The following is a 23,177-nucleotide window of genomic DNA, read 5'->3' as shown; positions in this document are numbered from 1 at the left end:
TGTGACAAGTGAACCCCAGAAAACCTATTTTAACTTGGCTTTGCAGGATGCCCAAGAATATGCCAAGTTCAAAATGGAGATATTGGCATGCTCAGGGGAAAATTTTGTCTGTCAGAGCCCAAAAGGTTCATCACTAGGCGTATTGTGGTGATAAACCTCCCTGCTCACAAATGTTTGACTTGTGGCATTTGGTCCAGAAATGGTTGCAGACGGAGTCCTCCACACCAGCCCAGATGGTCGAGTGGGTCATCATGGACAGATTTATTCACTCTCTCACCAGGCCGGTGCAGACCTAGGTTGCTCAAGAAGACCCCCCGGAACTGTCTGGGCACCACACCAGATGATCCCAGGGAAACACATGGGCGTGTGCTGTATCCACGGGGATACCTAAGACTACCCTGTTGCCAGAGTGTTGATTAAAACAAGCCGTGGTATGGAGTTCCATGAGGTTGGGTAGTCATAGACTTACTACACCCCGAGATAATCAGGCGGGACTTCAGCTTATTCTGGCTACTCAGTGGCTCAGGCAGGAGCCAGCGCCACCCTGAAGTATCCCTGTCGCAGTCGGAGGTGGAGGAGTTCCCCTTGTGTGTCCTAGCTGGTGATGAGGACGAAACGGTGACAAGTGACGCTGAGGTTCCTGAGCTGGGGATTTCTGGGGAAGATTTTGGGAATGCTCAAATGTGGGATCTTACTGGAGCGCCCCCAGACGCAGGGCCGCGGGGTACTCGGTACCGGGCCTCTCTGTCTCGGTCCTGGGGTTGTCACGGTGGCTAGACCCGGTCTGTGACCCTGCTAAGGGGCGTCCAATGAAAGGTGTGATGGTGGTGCGTGGTGCCAGTCGCAATGAATAACAAGGACACAGGGTTGCAGTCTCTTTACCTCTTTACTGAAGGCTTCAGGATCCACAATCCGGAGCACTGCTAACAGGGCTGGCTGAGACCGGCCGGTCCAAAGGCACATCCAGAGTTTCCTTTGCAGGTGGAAATCAGTGCCTACCTTCTAGCGCCTGTGTGTTGTAGTACCTCCCTGCTGAGCACCACGGAATAGTCCTCACAACTGTTGTGTCTGTTTCTGATGTTCTTTCTCACAACTCGTATCTGTTCTGATGTTCTTTCTCCGTCCCCCAGATGATTTGGCTAGGACGCACCCGTATGACGGGTAGGCCTGGAGTTATTCTGGGACCCTAGAGACGCCCCTCTCCCACAATTGCCTCCTATGTCTGCTTAGGTGATTTAGGTGAGACAGCCAACCTATAATTAACTGTCCTGCCGCTGTTTGAAGTAATGCTTGGAGCCCAATACTTCCTCAGCGATCCGGCCACCGGCTACGCGCCTCAGTAGGATGTTGCCACGATCTTAAGACACGACTCCTACTGGTTCTATTCTCCTTTGTGCTGTGATCTCGTTTCTCACTTCTCCACAATAAACCTCGCTTCGTGTCCTTTCTTAGGATGCCACCGCAACGGATGCAGGCGCGGCTCCGTAACATTCTGTCCTTTTCGCTAGGCCACTGTCAGAATCCCACCCCTGACAGGGACCCCCCTGAATCTTCCCCGCAACACCCTCTGCCACAGGATGTTGCCTGGATCAAACCCAGTCAGCTTCTCTTCTAACTTCCTATCCAACCCCCAGTTTTACCAGATTGTGAGGAGTGGCCTAATACATAGAACCCTTTGCTCCCCCTGGAGGCCAGAGTGTGAAGTGTAATGTGTGACTGTGATACCTGGTCAGGTGAACTCCTTTAGTGCCATCAGACGTACCATCACTCCCCTTAGTGGCGGAGCGTCAGTACTGCAATGACCAGGACTCCCCCCCCCCGGTTAAATCCAGTACTCCCGGACTGGGAAGAAGAACATCAATACATATTAGCAAAAGACATACAAATTTTTGGAATGCAATGAAAAAGTAAATTTAACAGTGCTTCCCTTTATGGGAGGTAAGGACACTTGAACGTTACAAACAGAAACATATTTACATTTCTACTCAAGGTTATAAATAACACTTATGACTAACTCGACTATAAATAACCATCATTACCCAGCCGGGTATTCTATCTATTAAGTGCAAATTTTTGAACAATAATTTAACTTTTCCTTTAAGGGCGTATAAGCTGAACCCACTAAAGGCCTACTATAAAACTCTAAGATATAAATTAACTTTGTCTTTATTTTCTAAATACAACACTTTTACTTTGAATATGCAGGACCGCCTGGCTACTCGTCCGGACCTACTGCCTCTTTTCTTCTATTAGCTCAATTTTTATTCGCAGTACAAGATCAATCAACCATCTCTCTATGGTTTCCTGGAGGACTCACTAACCACTACGGGTTCACTTTATTGAAATTCGGCTTTCAACTCTTTCCTGTCCTCAATCTCTAGTAACATCATTAAACAATTCCTATTGCTATCTAACTAACTACATACTATCCCTATGTAAACATTATTACAATCCAACTTTTTCTTAAGGCAACATCATACTTAAGTACAACACGTGAACATTCCCTTTAAGAGGGACTAAAGTCTCTTTGAGGTAGTGCAGACTCTCTATCTGCAAGTCCGTTTAAAGGCAAGAACTTCTGCGCTGTATTCAAGAACAGTCTCTTCAAAAAGCTCTCCTTTTTGTAAAACCAGTAGGGGGCACCTTTAAGAAGGTGCAAACTATTTACAACACAGTTTGTGAATCATTCACCGTCCATGATTCGGCAGTCTTTGTAAACAATGACGAACAAAAACAAAAACAAAAAGCAAAAAAAACAATAGGGATCCCAGGTAAACAAAGGGACCCCTTTAAGAATAACCCTGGTCAGGTTTAAAGCAGCTAAATATCAGGAAAACAAACAAGTAACTATTTACATCCTCATGGCTCCGAGGTCTATTCTCACAGTCGGTTATACCGCAGCAGCTGGTGGCGAACACCTCCTGACCAGTAGGGCTGCGGTTCTTTGTTCTCGGCTGATGCGGGGTCGGTGTCATTGGTTTGTCTTCCAGGTGCGGTCAGGTCACTCGGCGTCTGGATTCGAATGTCGGCTTTAGTTGCAAGTTCAGTAGCGGCGATAATGCACACCGTAGTGATAGTGGTAGAATTTGTCAAATCAGGGTTAGTCGTAGTCGGGACAGCAGGTGGCGCTACTGCCGGCTCGCATCGTTGGACGTCTCGAGCGCACCACCCCTGCGCACTCCAATGGCGAGTGTAGGTCGCCTGGTCCCCTCTGCATAGTAGCTGATTGTCACATCTATTGCGGAACGGGGTCTTCATATTGTAGCTGGTAAAGAAGATTTCAGTCGGCAGTCCTGGTTCTTGTATAGAGCCCCAACCCCGTTTCGGGTGAAAGGCTAGTACAGTCCCCCGTTTTACCAAGTCCTTCTTACCGCGTGCAGTCTTTGGGTTTTGTACCTTCGGTGGATCACTTTGTTCAGTCTCTTTTCGGTTCTTCCAGTGCAGAATGAAGCATTGTTTATACTGTTCCCAGGTGAGCATGGCAATGCTGAGGCCCTCCTGCCTGGCCCCGTCTGACCCAGTCCTCAGAGTATCCCATTGGAAGATCACCCCCTCCGAGCTCACATCTAGCGGCTCTCCCATAGTTGTCCGTAATGGAGGCACCAGCTTCTCCATAGTATCGGGGGTTATCACTACCAGCTCGGGGGAGAAGAATCGGTCATTGTCGGGACGGGGAGCAGTCATGGGAGCAGGATCGGTCGGGAGAGCAGGGGCGCTTTCCATACCTGCGTCTGATGTGGTTCCACTGATGCCGATCTGTTCCACTGACGAGAACACTGGAGTCGGCTGCGGCTCGGACCGCGGCTCTTCCAAGGCGTCCTCCTGGCACAACTCCAACTTCCATTGCTTCGCATCGGCTGGCTCCATGTCCGGAATGGGTTGACTCAGCTCCCCCTCCTGCGGCTCTGAGAAGTTCAGGTCCTTCAGCTGTGGTGAGTTGGGACCCGCTTCTGGCCGGTGGGGATAATCCGGGATCACTCCGTCGTCGTTCAGGTACTCGCTGGTCACCTTCGCGGTCTCGAGGTCGGTAACTGCACATGCACCTGGCTCCACCATTTTTCCGAGGTGGGGCTCCTTCTTGTCTTGGTTCCTGCCGTTGCAATCCGGGGGGGCAGTTCTCTTCTGCCTCGGGGCAGGTCATCATCTTGCAGCAGTAGTCGGAGGGGGCGGTCGCCACTTTTGGCGCCGATTTGATAGTCTCCTCCCATGGCGCACCCTTCTTCTTCCTCTGCGCTCCTCGTGGCTCTGCAATGGCGGCGGTTTTGGCGGGAATGTTTGGCGGCAATAACAATACACAATCTTTGCAATAAGTCACAATTCAAGCACAATTCAGACACAGTTCCAAGGCACACATGACCTGATTCTTCAGGCTTAAGTAGATCCTGTTCGTGACGCCAAGTTGGAGCGCCCCCAGATGCAGGGCCGCGGGGTACTCGGTACCGGGCCTCTCTGTCTCGGTCCTGGGGTTGTCACGGTGGCTAGACCTGGTCCGTGACCCTGCTAAGGGGCGTCCAATGAAAGGTGTGATGACGGTGCGTGGTGCCAGTCGCGATGAATAACAAGTACACAGGGTTGCAGTCTCTTTACCTCTTTACTGAAGGCTTCAGGATCCACAATCCGGAGCAATGCTAACAGGGCTGGCTGAGACCGGCCGGTCCGAAGGCACATCCAGAGTTTCCTTTGCAGGCGGAAATCAGTGCCTACCTTCTAGCGCCTGTGTGTTGTAGTACCTCCCTGCTGAGCACCACGGGATAGTCCTCACAACTGTTGTGTCTGTTTCTGATGTTCTTTCTCACAACTCGTATCTGTTCTGATGTTCTTTCTCCGTCCCCCAGATGATTTGGCTAGGACGCACCCTTATGACGGGTAGGCCTGGAGTTATTCTGTGACCCTAGAGATGCCCCTCTCCCACAATTGCCTCCTATGTCTGCTTAGGTGATTTAGGTGAGACAGCCAACCTATAATTAACTGTCCTGCCGCTGTTTGAAGTAATGCTTGGAGCCCAATACTTCCTCGGCGTTCCGGCCACCGGCTACGCATCTCAGTAGGATGTTGCCAGGTTCTTAAGGCACGACTCCTACTGGTTCTATTCTCCTTTGTGCTGTGATCTCGTTTCTCACTTCTCCACAATAAACCTCACTTCGTGTCCTTTCTTAGGATGCCACCGCAACGGGTGCAGGCGTGGCTCCGTAACGTTCTGTCCTTTTCACTAGGCCACTGTCAGGATCCCACCCCTGACAGGGACCCCCCTGAATCTTCCCCGCAACACCCTCTGCCACAGGATGTTGCCTGGATCAAACCCAGTCAGCTTCTCTTCTAATTTCCTATCCAACCCCCAGTTTTACCAGATTGTGAGGAGTGGCCTAATACATAGAACCCTTTGCTCCCCCTGGAGGCCAGAGTGTGAAGTGTAATGTGTGACTGTGATACCTGGTCAGGTGAACTCCTTTAGTGCCATCAGACGTACCATCACTCCCCTTAGTGGCGGAGCGTCAGTACTGCAACGACCAGGACTCTGGGGCGCTGCATTACCCTAAAAGGGGCCTTTGAAAATGTGTCTGTGATTGATGGGGATGCTTAACTCCGGGACGGGATAGTACGTCCGAGGTCAGATCCCCTGCTTTGATGCAGGGCTCCGCGGTGAGCCCGCATCAAAGCCGGGACATGTCAGCTGTTTTGAACAGCTGACACGTGCCCGCAATAGCGGCGGGTGAAATTGCGATTCACCCGCCGCTATTAACTAGTTAAATGCCGCTGTCAAAGGCAGACAGCGGCATTTAACCAGCGCTTCTGGCCGGGCGGCTGGAAATGAGTGCATCGCCGACGCCTGTCACATGATCGGAGGTCGGCGATGCTTCTGAATAGTAACCATAGAGGTCCTTGAGACCTCTATGGTTACTGATCCCCGGCAGCTGTGAGCGCCACCCTGTGGTCGGCGCTCACAGCACACCTGTATTTCTGCTACATAGCAGCGAACATCAGATCACTGCTATGTAGCAGAGCCGATCGTGTTGTGCCAGCTTCTAGCCTCCCACAGAAGCTATTGAAGCATGGCAAAAGTAAAAAAAAAAGTAAAAAAATGTGAAAAAATAAATAAAATAAAAAAGTTTAAATCACCCCCCTTTCGCCCCATACAAAATAAATCAATAAACAAATAATCAAACCTACACATATTTGGTATCGCCGCATTCAGAATCGCCCGATCTATCAATAAAAAAAAAGCATTAACTTGATCACTAAACGACGTAACGCGAAAAAAATTCGAAACGCCAGAATTACGTTTTTTTGGTCGCCGCAACATTGCATTAAAATGCAATAACGGGCGATCAAAAGAACATATCTGCACCGCAATGGTATCATTAAAAACGCCAGCTCGGCATGCAAAAAATAAGCCCTGAACCGACCCCAGATCATGAAAAATGGAGACGCTACGAGTATTGGAAAATGGCGCAAATTTTTTATTTTTTTTTGCAAAGTTTGGATTTTTTTTTCACCACTTAGATAAAAAATAACCTAGTCATGTTAGGTGTCTATGAACTCGTAATGACCTGGAGAATCATAGTGGCATGTCAGTTTTAGCATTTAGTGAACCTAGCAAAAAGCCAGATAAAAAACAAGTGTGGGACTGCACTTTTTTTGCAATTTCACCGCACTTGGAATTTTTTTCCCATTTTCTAGTACACGACATGGTAAAACCAATGATGTCCTTCAAAAGTACAACTCGTCCTGCAAAAAATAAGCCCTCATATGGCCAAAATGACAGAAAAATAAAAACGTTATGGCTCTGGGAAGGAGGGGAGCGAAAAACAAACACGGAAAAATGGAAAATCCCAAAGTCATGAAGGGGTTAAGAGTGGGGGGCTGACACCAGGTACCCAAACTTTGCAGTCAATAGCGAATTGCTCTATAGAGTGACTACACTGAGGGGAGGTGAAATAGTGGAGCAGCTAGTGGTTCCAGGACCATACCGGCGGAGGGTTCTAGACATGGCCCTTTCGCATGTTTTGGGGGGACATCTGGGGTTGGAGCAAATACAGGAGATAATTCTGCAGAGGCTCTATTGGCAGAGATGTTATTGGAAGATCCTAAATTACTGTAGGTCCTGACTCACCTACCAGAAAACCTCTCTCTCGGCGCACTTCCAAAGTCCTCTAGTCCCGTTACTAGTAATAGAAAGCTCGTTTGAGCGAATTGCCATGGACCTAGTAGGTCCTTTAGCTAAGTCTGCACGAGGGCACCAATATATCCTAGTGGTCATGGACTATGCGACCTGGTACTCTGAAGCAGTACCCCTAAGGAACTCTTCAGCTAAGTGTATTACCCGGGAACTTGTCCATATTTTTGCTAGGATGGGCCTGCCGAAGGCGATTCTGACAGACCAGGGAACCCCCTTCATGTTAAAGGAAATGAAATAACTCTGTAGGGTCCTCCAAATTGCCCAGCTGCGAACGTCAGTGTACCATCCACAGACCGATGGCCTAGTTGAGCTCTTCAATAAAACCTTAAAAGCCATGCTCGAAAAGGTCATTGAGAGGACGGTGGAGACTGGGACTACCTGCTTCCGTTTCTGCTCTTCTCCCTGATGTTCCCCTGGCCTCAACTGGCTTCTCTCCGTTCGAGCTCCTATATGGTCGACATCCATGAGGGCTCCTGGTCATCGCCAAGGAAAAATGGGAAGCTGAAGTCACACCACACCGGGACATCATAGAGCATGTCACCCAGCTGCAGGAGAGAATGGCGAAAGTGATGCCTATTGTGAAGGAGCATCTTCTCCAGGCACAGGAGGCACAGGCAAGAGTGTATAATCAATCAGCGAGGCTGAGACAGTTCCAGCAAGGGGACTGCGTGTTAGTGGTTATACCCACGTGGAAAGTAAGTTCCTAGCCAAGTGGCAAGGCCCATACGAGGTGGTGGAAAAACTGGGTGAAGTTAATTACAAGATATACTAGCTGGGGCGAAGGAAGTCGCACCAGGTCTATCATGTGAACTTGCTCAAACCCTGGTGAGACCAAGAATCGATGGACAACCCTTGCCTAAGGGCCAGTCCCAAAGTCACTGTGGACGATGTCACCATTGCAGAGACTCTGATGCTGGCCCAGAGGCAACAGTGTCGGGAGCTGTTGCAGCGGAACCGAGACCTATTCTCAGAGTTGACGGGCATGCACAGGTGGTCGAGCATGACGTGTTGACAGAACCACCCATAAAGGTGAACTTCAAGCCCTATAGAATTTTGGAGGCATGGAGAGAGGTGATATCCAATGAGGTGAATAGGATGCTAGACCCTGGGGGTGTTAGGAGTCGAAAAGTGGATGGTCGAGTCCCATTATCCTCGTACCGAAGTCTGACGGTTAGTGGCGCTTCTGCAATGACTACCGCAAGCTGAATGGAGTATCTAGTTTTGATGCTTACCCGATGCGTCATGTCGATGAACTAATTGAGAGCCTTAGACCCACGAGGTAATTACAGTCCGGGACCTGACGTAGGTCTATTGGCAGATTCCCATGTCCCAGAGTGCCAAAGAGAAGACAACCTTCTCGGCACCTGATGGGTGTTTTCAATAAACCAGGATGCCCTTTGGTCTGCAGGGTGCCACTGCCACCTTCCAGAGGGTGATAGATCGAATCCTGACTGCACATAAGAAGTATGCCGCAGCTTACCTCGAGTGGGCTAGTCAACAGCCAAAGGTACAGGCTCTTCTGGATACTTTAGATACACTGATAGCACAATCTATTTAGATTCTGAAATGTGGACTCCTGGCTGTACCGCACTATTACTATTACTATTAGCAGAAAATATTTAGATTCTGAAATGTGGCCTGGTGTCAGGATCGCACTATCAGCAGAAAGGATTTAGATTCAGAAATCTGGCCTGGTGTCTGGACCATGCTATTAGTAGAATGGATTTTATTTTTTGCTAATACTGTGGTCCAGACACCGGGCCACATTTCTGAATCTAAATCCTTTCTACTAATAGCATGGTCCATACACCAGGCCAGATTTCTGAATCTAAATCTTTTCGGCTGATAGTGTAGTCCTGACACCAGGCCACTTTTCAGAATTTAAATTTTTCTGCCAATAGTGTGGTCCAGCCACGAGTCCACATTTCAGAATCAAAATAATTTTATGCTAATAGTGTGGTCCAGACACCAGGCCACATTTCTGAATCTAAATTCTTTCTGCTAATACAGTAGTGTGGTTCAGATGCCAGGCCACATTTCTGAATCTAAATCCTTTCTGCTAATAGTGTGGTCACCCCTGACGAAGCATTTGCAAAATGCGTATTGGGTCCTTGCTGGGTGAGTAATTTACTATTAGGCTGGGGTCACACTGGCGTTTTAAACGGCCGAGTGCAATGCGATAAAAAATCGCATTGCACTCGGACCAATGTTAACATATGGGGCAGCTCCCAGCAGCCGACTTTTTGTCGGCCGTTTTCTTCGGTCCGAGACAATCGCAGCATGCTGCGATTGTCTCGGACCGAGGAAAACTCTGGGCTCACTCGCACCCATATAAGCCTATGGGTGCGAGTGAGACAGCGCACACCACTCGGATATCATCCGAGTGACGTGCGTTAAAAGCGGACCCCAGCAATGGAGGAGATGGAGAAATTCATTTCTCCGCCTCCTCCGCAGATGTGCTCCGATCCTCCCTGTGCGAGAGAATCGGAGCACAGACGCATGACACTCGGCTCCTGCTCTGCTGCGAGCAGGAACCGAGGGTCATTAGCATATCGCATCCGATGCTCTCGCATCGGATGCAATACGCTAGTGTGACCCCGGCCTTACACATTCCTCATATGTGATTCTTAAGCTCTTAAGCTTTCTCATTGGCGGTTACTCCATACTCTGTGTGTATGTAATTTGTTTGTATCCCCTACCCTGGTTAAATTTATGACATCATTAGATGATAATATATGTGACAAACATTTGTCATGCCTGGGCAGTGTGAATATTAAACTACCCTATTTATTGTGGAGTGCCCCCATTTTCTCACCTGCCATTGTATGTGTCTGTTTATTGTATTTTAATGTTGATTCTAATAATGCATATAATGTTTACTTTTTAAAATAAATTTAGTCTTAGCATTTTTTTCTCTTCTTAGGTCCATTCCTCAGTTAGTTCAGGTCCTGATATTCCTGCTGTTCCCAGCCAGTGCTCCTGGTTTCAATTCCCACCAAAGACAACATCTTCATGGAATTTGTATGCTCTCTCTCTGTGTTTTTGAGGGTTTCCTTCAGGTAGTCTGGTTTCCTCCCACATGCCAAAGACATAATGATAGTGAATTTAGATTGTAAGGCCCAAGGGGCACAGTGATGATGATGATGTCTATAAAGTGCTGTGGAATTAATGGCGCTATATAACCGAATAAAATAAAAAATAAATGCCCCGAGGTGAGATGCTGATAGCAGATGTTGCCTTATCTTTAGGTATACAATACGTATTTAATCTATAGGGTTTTTGTTCTTATTTTATAGAATAGCATAGTCCATTATGCTATGCAATCCTTTTTTGTGTTATCCCAATATATACAAGCATGACAAAGGACAACAGAAAATGCTTATGGTCTTCGGATGGTATATGGAAACCTATGGATATGCTTGTCATATATGCTGGGTGTGTAACAATATGTGGGCATAATATTTTCAATATACTATGCTGTGTGCAGAATTATTAGGCAAGTTGTATTTTGATCACGTGATACTTTTTATACATGTTGTCCTACTCCAAGCTGTTCAGGCTTGAGAGCCAACTACCAATTAAGTACATCAGGTGATGTGTATCTCTGTAATGAGGAGGGGTGTTGTCTAATGACATCAAAACCCTATATAAGGTGTGCTTAATTATTAAGCAACTTCCTTTCCTTTGGCAAAATGGGTCAGAAGAGAGATTTGACGGGATCTGAAAAGTCCAAAATTGTGGGATGTCTTGCAGAGGGATGCAGCAGTCTTGAAATTGCCAAACTTTTGAAGCATGATCACCGAACAATCAAGGGTTTCAAGGCAAATAGCAAACAGGGTCGCAAGAAGCGTGTTGGGCAAAAAAGGCGCAAAATAACTGCCCATGAATTGAGGAAAATAAAGCGTGAAGCTGCCAAGATGCCATTTGCCACCAGTTTTGCCATATTTCAGACCTGCAACGTTACTGGAGTAACAAAAAGCACAAGGTGTGCAATACTCAGGGACATGGCCAAGGTAAGGAAGGCTGAAAAACGACCACCTTTGAACAAGAAACATAAGATAAAACGTCAAGACTGGGCCAAGAAATATCTTAAGACTGACTTTTCAAAGGTTTTATGGCCTGATGAAATGAGAGAGACTCTTGATGGGCCAGAGGCTGGATCAGTAAAGGGCAGAGAGCTCCACTCCGACTCAGATGCCAGCAAGGTGGAGGTGGGGTACTTGTATGGGCTAGTATCATCAAAGATGAACTTGTGGGACCTTTTCTGGTTGAGGATGGAGTGAAGTTCAACTTCCAGACCTACTGACAGTTTCTGGAAGACAACTTCTTCAAACAATGGTACAGGAAGAAGTCGGAATCGTTCAAGAAACACATGATTTTCATGCAGGACATGCTTCCAACTACTCCACAGCGTGGCTGGCCAGTAAAGGTGTCAAAGAAAAAAAAATAATGACATGGCCCCCTTGTTCACCTGATCTGAACCCCATAGAGAACCTTATAAAATGTGAGATCTACAGGGAGGGAAAACAGTACACCTCTCGGAACAGTGTCTGGGAGGCTGTGGTGGCTTCTGCACGCAATGTTGATCTTAAACAGATCAAGCAACTGACAGAATCTATGGATGGAAGGCTGTTGAGTGTCATCATAAAGAAAGGTGGCTATTAGGGTTGAGCGACTTTCATTTTTTTAAGATCGAGTCGGGTTTTGTGACTTTGTCCAGAGTCGAGTCGAGTGCAGTCAGCCAATTATCGCTAAAAGTCGGGGATCGACCGAAACACGAAACCCAATGCAAGTCAATGGGGAAGCATAGTCGGCAGTGAGTGGAGGCCAGGAAAACACCTACAGTGCCCATTTTAATGCCAAAAACATCCATTCTTGTTTCTGAAGCTTGTCAATCTTAATTAACTTTATAATAATAGTTGGGCATTGGAAATTGGGGGTCATTTGGCAAAAGTTGTGGGGGGTAGGGCTGGTTCAAGGTTTTAGTGGGCCCAGGAAACGTGGACTACGTCACGGCGGTGGAGCAGTGAGAGGTAAGTATGTCAAGTTTGCAAGTGCTGTGATCCTAAGCAAGCAGGGGGGCCCACTCGTTGGCATTGGCACTGGCACAGGGCCCCTCAAAGTACAGCGGTGTGTTTGCACGGCGGGGGCGCCTCCCACCGGCAGCGACACTTTTGCGTACTCTGAGGGGCCCTGTGCCAGTGACGTCGCCAACGTGTATGTCCCCCCCACCTGATGAAGGAACCTGCACTTTCATCTGCACCTTCCTCTTTGTCCCTGTGTAAGGTGGTATAACATGCAGGAAGGGGAACCTTACTTTCAGCAGGGTCAGATTCTGGCTGTGTAGAGTGCAAGGGGAATGTAGTGGTCTAGGTCAATGTACCAGCAGACTCATCTAGCAGTGGCTGGGCAATGGGCAGGATGAGGAGGAAACACAGATATAGGGCCAAAGAATAAAGTAGGCTAAATGCAGTTCAAAATTGGTAACAGGACTAAACAGGCGGCATTGCTTTGTTCAGTGGAGTAGCAAACCCAGGAGCAGCAGACACTGTTTTAAGGGCCCAACCACACTAGTAGGCCAAATGCAGTTTAATATCTGCTACTATAGGCCAAAAGCCTAAAGACTGAAGCTCAGCTTTATACAGTGGAGGACAACACCAGGGAGCGGCAGACACCGTTAGTAGGCCGTAACCACCAATTTTTGTTTAAAAAAGCACTTAATGACAGCCAGAAGGTTGAAGCTCAGCTTTATACAGTTGAGGACAACACCAGGGAGCGGCAGACACCGTTAGTAGGCCGTAACCAAAGTTGAAGGCCAAATGCAGTTTAATATCTGATACTTTAGGCCGAAAGCCTAAAGACTGAAGCTCAGCTTTATACAGTTGAGGACAACACCAGGGAGCGGCAAACAGAGTTATTAGGCCCCAACCACCAATTTTTTAAAAAAAAGCACTTAATGAGAGCCAGAAGGTTGAAGCTCAGATTTATTCACTTGAGGACGACACCAGGGAGCGGCAGACACCGTTAGTAGTCCCTAACCACCATTTTTTTTTTTAAAAACACTTAATGAGAGCCAGAAGGTTGAAGCTCAGATTTATACAGTTGAGGACAACACCAGGGAGTGGCAGACACCGTTAGTAGGCCGTAACCAAAGTTGAAGGCCAAATGCAGTTTAATATCTGATACTATAGGCCGAAAGCCTAAAGACTGAAGCTCAGCTTTATTCAGTTGAGGACAACACCAGGGAGCGGCAGACACCGTTAGTAGGCCGTAACCACCAAGTTTTTTAAAAAACAGCACTTAATGAGAGCCAGAAGGTTGAAGCTCAGATTTCTTCACTTGAGGACGACACCAGGGAGCGGCAGACACCGTTAGTAGTCCTTAACCACCATTTTTAAAAAAAAAACACTTAATGAGAGCCAGAAGGTTGAAGCTCAGATTTATACAGTTGAGGACAACACCAGGGAGCGGCAAACAGAGTTATTAGGCCCCAACCACCAATTTTTATTAAAAAAAGCACTCAATGAGAGCCAGAAGGTTGAAGCTCAGATTTTTTCAGTTGAGGACAACACCGTGGAGCGGCAAACAGAGTTATTAGGCCCCAACCACCAATTTTTTTTAAAAAAAGCACTTAATGAGAGCCAGAAGGTTGAAGCTCAGATTTAGACAGTGGAGGAAAATTTGAATTAGGGACTGCAGACAGACTTAGTAGGCTGTCCCCTGTGGACCATGCATCCACCACATTAACCCATTGCGCCGTAATGGACACGTAACCTTCCGTGGCCATGCCTACAGGTCCATGCATCTGTTGTCAGGTGCACCTTTGTACTCACAGATTGCCAGAGTGCATGGACAATGGATGTGGTGCTGGTGGAGGGCTGGGATGGCTTTTCTTGCAAAAGAAGTGTTGACTGGGTAGCTCGTAGCGTGGGACAGCGTAGTCCATCATGGCTTTTTTAATATTACATAAAATAAAGAAATAGGCTCTATGCACTTTAAAATAGGTTCCAGGGGTACACGGGCAGCATTGGTGTGGTCAGCGGTGGAGGAGGATTGCAAGGAGGGACCGCAGACAGGCGTACTAGGCCTAAAATAACTTACAATAGGCTCAAGGCAGTTTTAAATCGGTTATATGGATACACAGGAAGCATTGTGGTCAGTGGATGAGGATTGCAAGGAGGGACCGCAGACAGGCTAACGAAGGCCTAAAATAACAAAAAATAGGCTCAAGGCAGTTTTAAATCGGTTACATGGATACACAGGCATCATTGTGTCAGTGGATGAGGATTGCAAGGAGGGACCGCAGACAGGCTAACGAAGGCCTAAAATAGCTTAAAATAGGCTCAAGGCAGTTTTAAATCGGTTACATGGATACACAGGCAGCATTGTGGTCAGTGGATGAGGATTGCAAGGAGGGACCGCAGACAGGCTAACGAAGGCCTAAAATAACAAAAAATAGGCTCAAGGCAGTTTTAAATCGGTTACATGGATACACAGGCAGCATTGTGGTCAGTGGATGAGGATTGCAAGGAGGGACCGCAGAGAGGCTAACGAAGGCCTAAAATAACTAAAAAATAGGCTCAAGGCAGTTTTAAATCGGTTACATGGATACACAGGCAGCATTGTGGTCAGTGGATGAGGATTGCACGGAGGGACCGCAGACAGGCTAACGAAGGCCTAAAATAACAAAAAATAGGCTCAAGGCAGTTTTAAATCGGTTACATGGATACACAGGCAGCATTGTGGTCAGTGGATGAGGATTGCAAGGAGGGACCGCAGACAGGCTAACGAAGGCCTAAAATAACTAAAAAATAGGCTCAAGGCAGTTTTAAATCAGTTACATGGATACACAGGCAGCATTGTGGTCAGTGGATGAGGATTGCAAGGAGGGACCGCAGACAGGCTAACGAAGGCCTAAAATAACAAAAAATAGGCTCAAGGCAGTTTTAAATCGGTTACATGGATACACAGGCAGCATTGTGGTCAGTGGATGAGGATTGCAAGGAGGGACCGCAGACAGGCTAACGAAGGCCTAAAATAACAAAAAATAGGCTCAAGGCAGTTTTAAATCAGTTACATGGATACACAGGCAGCATTGTGGTCAGTGGATGAGGATTGCAAGGAGGGACCGCAGACAGGCTAACGAAGGCCTAAAATAAAAAAAAATAGGCTCAAGGCAGTTTTAAATCGGTTACATGGATACACAGGCAGCATTGTGGTCAGTGGATGAGGATTGCAAGGAGGGACCGCAGACAGGCTAACGAAGGCCTAAAATAACTTAAAATAGGCTCAAGGCAGTTTTAAATCGGTTACATGGATACACAGGCAGCATTGTGGTCAGTGGATGAGGATTGCAAGGAGGGACCGCAGACAGGCTAACGAAGGCCTAAAATAACTAAAAAATAGGCTCAAGGCAGTTTTAAATCGGTTACATGGATACACAGGCAGCATTGTGGTCAGTGGATGAGGATTGCAAGGAGGGACCGCAGACAGGCTAACGAAGGCCTAAAATAACAAAAAATAGGCTCAAGGCAGTTTTAAATCGGTTACATGGATACACAGGCAGCATTGTGGTCAGTGGATGAGGATTGCAAGGAGGGACCGCAGAGAGGCTAACGAAGGCCTAAAATAACTAAAAAATAGGCTCAAGGCAGTTTTAAATCGGTTACATGGATACACAGGCAGCATTGTGGTCAGTGGATGAGGATTGCACGGAGGGACCACAGACAGGCTAACAAAGGCCTAAAATAACAAAAAATAGGCTCAAGGCAGTTTTAAATCGGTTACATGGATACACAGGCAGCATTGTGGTCAGTGGATGAGGATTGCAAGGAGGGACCGCAGACAGGCTAACGAAGGCCTAAAATAACAAAAAATAGGCTCAAGGCAGTTTTAAATCGGTTACATGGATACACAGGCAGCATTGTGGTCAGTGGATGAGGATTGCAAGGAGGGACCGCAGAGAGGCTAACGAAGGCCTAAAATAACTAAAAAATAGGCTCAAGGCAGTTTTAAATCGGTTACATGGATACACAGGCAGCATTGTGGTCAGTGGATGAGGATTGCACGGAGGGACCACAGACAGGCTAACAAAGGCCTAAAATAACAAAAAATAGGCTCAAGGCAGTTTTAAATCGGTTACATGGATACACAGGCAGCATTGTGGTCAGTGGATGAGGATTGCAAGGAGGGACCGCAGACAGGCTAACGAAGGCCTAAAATAACAAAAAATAGGCTCAAGGCAGTTTTAAATCGGTTACATGGATACACAGGCAGCATTGTGGTCAGTGGATGAGGATTGCAAGGAGGGACCGCAGACAGGCTAACGAAGGCCTAAAATAACAAAAAATAGGCTCAAGGCAGTTTTAAATCAGTTACATGGATACACAGGCAGCATTGTGGTCAGTGGATGAGGATTGCAAGGAGGGACCGCAGACAGGCTAACGAAGGCCTAAAATAACAAAAAATAGGCTCAAGGCAGTTTTAAATCGGTTACATGGATACACAGGCAGCATTGTGGTCAGTGGATGAGGATTGCAAGGAGGGACCGCAGACAGGCTAACGAAGGCCTAAAATAACTAAAAAATAGGCTCAAGGCAGTTTTAAATCGGTTACATGGATACACAGGCAGCATTGTGGTCAGTGGATGAGGATTGCAAGGAGGGACCGCAGACAGGCTAACGAAGGCCTAAAATAACAAAAAATAGGCTCAAGGAAGTTTTAAATCGGTTATATGGATACACAGGCAGCATTGTGGTCAGCGGAGGAGGAGGATTGCAAGGAGGGACCGCAGACAGGCTAACGAAGGCCTAAAATAAAAAAAAATAGGCTCAAGGCAGTTTTAAATCGGTTATATGGATACAAAGGCAGCATTGTGGTCAGCGGAGGAGGAGGATTGCAAGGAGGGACCGCAGACAGGCGTACTAGGCCTAAAATAACTTAAAATAGGCTCAAGGCAGTTTTAAATCGGTTATATGGATACACAGGCAGCATTGTGGTCAGTGGATGAGGATTGCAAGGAGGGACCGCAGACAGGCTAACGAAGGCCTAAAATAACAAAAAATAGGCTCAAGGCAGTTTTAAATCGGTTATATGGATACACAGGCAGCATTGTGGTCAGTGGATGAGGATTGCAAGGAGGGACCGCAGACAGGCTAACGAAGGCCTAAAATAACTTAAAATAGGCTCAAGGCAGTTTTAAATCGGTTACATGGATACACAGGCAGCATTGTGGTCAGTGGATGAGGATTGCAAGGAGGGACCGCAGACAGGCTTACTAGGCCTAAAATAAATAAAAATAGGCTCAAGGCAGTTTTAAATCGGTTACATGGATACACAGGCAACATTGTGGTCAGCGGAGGAGGAGGATTGCAAGGAGGGACCGCAGACAGGCTTACTAGGCCTAAAATAAATAAAAATAGGCTCAAGGCACTTAGAGTTATCTCGCAGGGGTACACAGGCAGCATTGGTGTGGTCAGCGGAGGACGATTGCAAGGAGTGTCTGACACAGTTAGTACTCACAAAAAATAAATAGATGTTAATGTCTCGCCAAAAAAAAAAAAAAAAGTGTGGCATACTAAGGTACAGGGGTGGGCTCATCTGCTGAGTTTCTGACATAGTAATTTGGCAGTAAGTATTTACTGGTGTCAATATAGGACACTGACCCAGACTACTTTAACTAGCATCATAGATGTCAACAAATTGGTATTGTCAGTGCCAGGCATTGAATGATGTCAGCGCATAGACTAAACATTGGTGGAGCTGTGAGAGATAATTTTGCACGTGGTAGAGCACAGTTTGAGCTGGGGGGGTGAACTCTCGTGGCCGGCGGTACCGTCCCAGGGCCCCTCATGTTACAACGGTGTGTCTGACGTTGGGTGCGCGCCACCACCGCCAGAGACACTTTATTGTACTATGAGGGACCCAGTGGCAGTGCCGTCGACCAAAAGCGGGCACACCCACCTCTTCAGACAAACGGCACTCTAACGGGTGCTTGCGCCAAGTGGCGAGACCACGGCCCCGTGGGGGGAGTTTTCCCATTGAGGGAGGTGTAAACATGTCGTATGCTGGACAAACAGCTGCTGCAAATTAAGAGATTGGAACACTCAGTAAGACCAGTCCACAAGCAAGACCTTTTTATAGGAAACCTAGGTGTCAGCCGGGAAAGGTGGGGCAAAATAATTTGAAATCCAGGAGTGGTTCATTTTAATGAAGGTGAGATCATCCACATTTTGGGTAGCCAGACGAGTCCTTTTTTCGGTTAATATTGAACCAGCAGCACTGAATACTCTTTCTGATAGCACACTAGCTGCTGGGCAAGCAAGCTCCTGCAATGCATATTCTGCCAATTCAGGCCAGGTGTCTAATTTGGATGCCCAGTAATCAAATGGGAATGACGGTTGAGGGAGAACATCGATAAGGGATGAAAAATAGTTAGTAACCATACTGGACAAATGTTGTCTCCTGTCACTTTGAATCGATGCTGCAGTACCTGTCCTGTCTGCGGTCATTGCGAAATCACTCCACAACCTGGTCAGAAAACCCCTCTGTCCAACGCCACTTCTGATCTGTGCACCTCTAACACCTCTGCCCTGTAGCCCCCTGCAGCTCGTGTGAGAACCATCACCGGCGCTGTGTGCTGGGAATGCCTGAATCAAACGGTCTACAAGAGTAGCTTGTTTGGTTGCTAAGATTTGTTCGAGGTTCTCATGTGGCATAATATTTTGCAATTTGCCTTTATAGCGAGGGTCAAGGATGCAGGCCAACCAGTAATCGTCATACTCATCGCTCATCATTTTAATAATGCGTGGGTCCCTTTTGAGGATACGTAAGGCATAATCCGCCATGTGGGCCAAAGTTCCAGTTGTCAAATCTGCGGTTGTGCTGGTTTGAGGGGCAGTTACAGGCAAATATACGTCACTTGTCTCCCTTAAAAAAACAGAACCCGGCCTTGCAATGCCACTAATTTCTGTTGGCCCAGGAGAAGCTTCCTCATTAAAAAAGTACTCATCCCCATCATCCTCCTCTTCGCCCGCTACCGCGTCCTCTACACGGCCCTGACCAGACAATGGCTGACTGTCATCAAGGCTTTCCTCTTCCTCGGCTGCAGATGCCTGCTCCTTTATGTGCGTCAAACTTTGCATCAGCAGACGCATTAGGGGGATGCTCATGCTTATTATGGCGTTGTCTGCACTAACCAGCCGTGTGCATTCCTCAAAACACTGAAGGACTTGACACAGGTCTTGTAGCTTCGACCACTGCACACCTGACAACTCCATGTCTGCCATCCAACTGCCTGCCCGTGTATGTGTATCCTCCCACAAAAACATAACAGCACGCCTCTGTTCGCACAGTCTCTGAAGCATGTGCAGTGTGGAGTTCCACCTTTTTGCAACGTCGATGATTAGGCGATGCTGGGGAAGGTTCAAAGACCGCTGATAGTTCTGCATACGGCTGGAGTGTACGGGCGAACGGCGGATATGCGAGCAAAGTCTGCGCACTTTGAGGAGCAGGTCGGGTAACCCCGGATAACTTTTCAGGAAGAACTGCACCACCAGGTTTAAGGTGTGAGCCAGGCAAGGAATGTGTTTCAGTTGGGAAAGGGCTATGGCAGCCATGAAATTCCTTCCGTTATCACTCACTACCTTGCCTGCCTCAAGATGTACAGTGCCCAGCCATGACTGAGTTTCTTTCTGCAAGAACTCGGACAGAACTTCTGCGGTGTGTCTGTTGTCGCCCAAACACTTCATTGCCAATACAGCCTGCTGATGCTTGCCACTAGCTGTCCCTTAATGGCACACCTGGTGTGCAACAGTGGCAGCTGCGGATGGAGTGGATGTGCGACTGCGGTCTGTGGACGAGCTCTCGCTTCTGCAGGAGGACGAGGAAGAGGAGGAGGGGGGGCGAACGCCTACAGCCAACTCTTTCCTTGACCGTGGGCTAGGCAGAACTGTCCCAATATTGCTGTCCCCTGTGGACCCTGCATCCACCACATTCACCCAGTGTGCCGTGATGGACACGTAACGTCCCTGGCCATGCCTACTGGTCCATGCATCTGTTGTCAGGTGCACCTTTGTAGTCACAGACTGCCTGAGTGCATGGACGATGCGGTCTTTAACATGCAGTTGGAGGGCTGGGATGGCTTTTCTAGAAAAGAAGTGTCGACTGGGTAGCTCGTAGCGTGGTACAGCATAGTCCATCAGCGCTTTGAAAGCTTAGCTTTCAACTAACCGGTAGGGCATCATCTCTAATGAGATTATTCTCGCAATGTGGGCGTTCAAACCCTGTGTACGCGGATGCGAGGATGAGTACTTCCTTTTCCTAACAAGAGAAAAACACGGAGTACACGTCCCATACCAAGATAAAAATACATTTTTTATTAATAGAAAAATCAAAACAATTTAATAATAACAATTTATAGAGACAGAGAGGAGACCTAGGGAAAAACACTGAATAGTTATAGCGGTGAGAGCTCCAATGACATCCTGACAGTATAATTACCTAAAGTGCTATAGTGCAAGGTTATGCAAAGTGCAAGAGCTATAGACCACTGACATCAATACAACTGGCCCACACTAGGGTGCCCTTTGCCCAGTCGGCATGTATATATATATGAAGACATGGTTCAAATAGCTCTTACCCATAAGTCAGGTCACGCCCCCTGACGAAGCCGACTCGAAACGCGCATTGGGGCTGCTGCGGTGATCCCCTCTGCACCTGACTTATGGGTAAGAGCTATTTGAACCATGTCTTCATATATATATACATGCCGACTGGGCAAAGGGCACCCTAGTGTGGGCCAGTTGTATTGATGTCAGTGGTCTATAGCTCTTGCACTTTGCATAACCTTGCACTATAGCACTTTAGGTAATTATACTGTCAGGATGTCATTGGAGCTCTCACCGCTATAACTATTCAGTGTTTTTCCCTAGGTCTCCTCTCTGTCTCTATAAATTGTTATTATTAAATTGTTTTGATTTTTCTATTAATAAAAAATGTATTTTTATCTTGGTATGGGACGTGTTTTTCTCTGGTTTGCATATGCATTTTTGGAGTGTCCTTGATTAATATAATTGATCTCTGTTGTGACATTCTTTACACGATACAACAAGTATGTGTGTGAGATCTAAAATATTATGGTCCATTGTGGGATGTCTTTATATTATTACTTTTCCTAACAAGAGTCTCATGTAGGGTGAGCTGGACTGGAGAGCTGGAGATCGTGGAACTAGCGGTGGTGCCGGTGGACATGGGTGAGTGAGAGAGGGTTGGAGATGGTATTCTTGCCGGTGCCCTACATGCAGTGTTTCCTACTGCAAACCTGGTGATTCCCTGACTGCTTTGGCCTGGCGACGAAAGCTGCACAGATACTGCAGGTGGTGCGGGAAATGGTGGGTTTACAGTGAGGGAAGGGATGTAGCGTTGCTGACTAGCTTCATTGGCCGAGGGTGCTGCAACCTTTAGGGACGTTTGGTAGTCAGTCCAGGCTTGCAAATGCATGGTGGATAAATGTCTATGCATGCAACTTGTATTTAGACTTTTAAGATTCTGACCTCTGCTTAAGGTAGTTGAACATTTTTGACAGATGACTTTGCGCTGATCATTTGGATGTTGTTTAAAAAAATGCCAGACTGCACTCTTTCTACTATCGGATACCTTTTCAGGCATTGCAGACTGAGCTTCTTTAACCGGATGGCCACGCTGTCCTCCAACTGGTTTTGGTTTTGCCACGCGTTTTTGGCCAGATACGGGCCCGGCAGATGGAACCTGTTGTGATGTTGATGCCTGCTGTGGCTCCTCCTCCTCCGCTTCAGAACTACTGCCGCCTGCACCCTGTTCCCCCAATGGCTGCCAATCGGGGTCAACAACTGGGTCATCTATGACCTCCTCTTCTATGTCGTGTGCAACTTCGTCTGTGTCACCGTGTAAGCCGGTGGTATAGCGTTCGTGACGGGGCACCATAGTCTCCGCTGGGTTTGATTCTGCCTCAGTACACTGCGAGGGCAATGTTCTGGTCTGAGTCAAAGTAACAGCATAGTAATCTGGCTGTGGCTGTGCATCTGTGCACTCCATGTCCGATTCAACTTCTAATGGGCATGGCCTGTTAACTGTTTCACTGTCTAACCCAGGAACGGTATGTGTAAAGAGCTCCATGGAGTAACCTGTTGTGTCGACTGACGCATCCTTCTCTGTTGTTCTGGGTGAAGGACACAAGGAAGCGACTTGTTCCTGACCGGGAGCATCCACTGACGATGCACTGCTCTGACATTTGGCACTTTCCGAGGAGGAGGCGAAAGAGCTAGAGGCAGAGTCAGCAATGAAAGCCAATACTTGTTCCTCCTGCTCCGGCTTCAAAAGTGGTTTTCCTACTCCCAGAAAAGAGAGCGTTCGAGGCCTTGTGTAGCCAGACAACGAACCTGGCTCAACAACTCGAGACTTAGGTGCTGTACTGCTTTTACCATGACCACCTGATGCTCCACCACCACTACCATCATAACCAGCTGACAATGACCGCCCACGGCCACGACCTCTTCCACTAGACTTCCTCATTGTTTGCAAAACGTAACCAAAGTAACGGTATTTGTTACTGTAAAACAACTTATAAGGTGAACTCAAACCTCTGTTGGATTTATATATACCTTTATAGGTGCCTGACACTGAAAGGAAAATCAGGCCCAATGTTACACACTAGGTTTTCTGTGCCCCAATAATTTGAGACAGATGGCACACACAGGACCAGCACTCAAGCAGAAATGCCAATCTTAATCTCCCACTATTTTTTTTTTTTTTTCTGGGAGAATTTAAAAAAAACAACAAAAAAAACAACAATATTCCACACTAGGTTTTCTGTGGCACACAATGAGAGACAGATGCCACACACAGGACTGGCACAGAGGCAGACTTGCCAATCTTTATCTCCCAGACTCCCACTATTATTATTTTTTTTTACAGGGAGAATTTACCCAAAAAAAAAGAATGGCCCAGTATTACACAGTGGTTT

The 23,177-nt window shown here is 47.3% G+C and overlaps 1 protein-coding gene across 6 annotated transcripts in view; it reads left to right on the top strand.

The window, feature by feature from the left end:
• STPG2 (sperm tail PG-rich repeat containing 2) overlaps positions 1-23,177 on the top strand; it is a 1,269,209-nt gene that overhangs the window by 26,238 nt on the left and 1,219,794 nt on the right. Inside the window, exon 2 of one of the 6 annotated variants that reach the window (XM_077277553.1) lies at positions 10,101-10,236. The exons of the other annotated variants lie outside the window; for them this stretch is intronic. Coding sequence (XP_077133668.1) covers positions 10,201-10,236 — 36 coding nt within the window. The 5' untranslated portion in view covers positions 10,101-10,200. The remainder of the gene's footprint in view (positions 1-10,100; positions 10,237-23,177) is intronic. 6 annotated transcript variants of the gene reach the window in all.

Source organism: Ranitomeya variabilis, chromosome 1, assembly GCF_051348905.1.
Source record: "Ranitomeya variabilis isolate aRanVar5 chromosome 1, aRanVar5.hap1, whole genome shotgun sequence".
NCBI lineage: Eukaryota > Metazoa > Chordata > Amphibia > Anura > Dendrobatidae > Ranitomeya > Ranitomeya variabilis.
The sequence above is the reverse complement of the archived record's forward strand: the minus strand, read 5'-3'. Positions and strand labels throughout refer to the sequence as shown.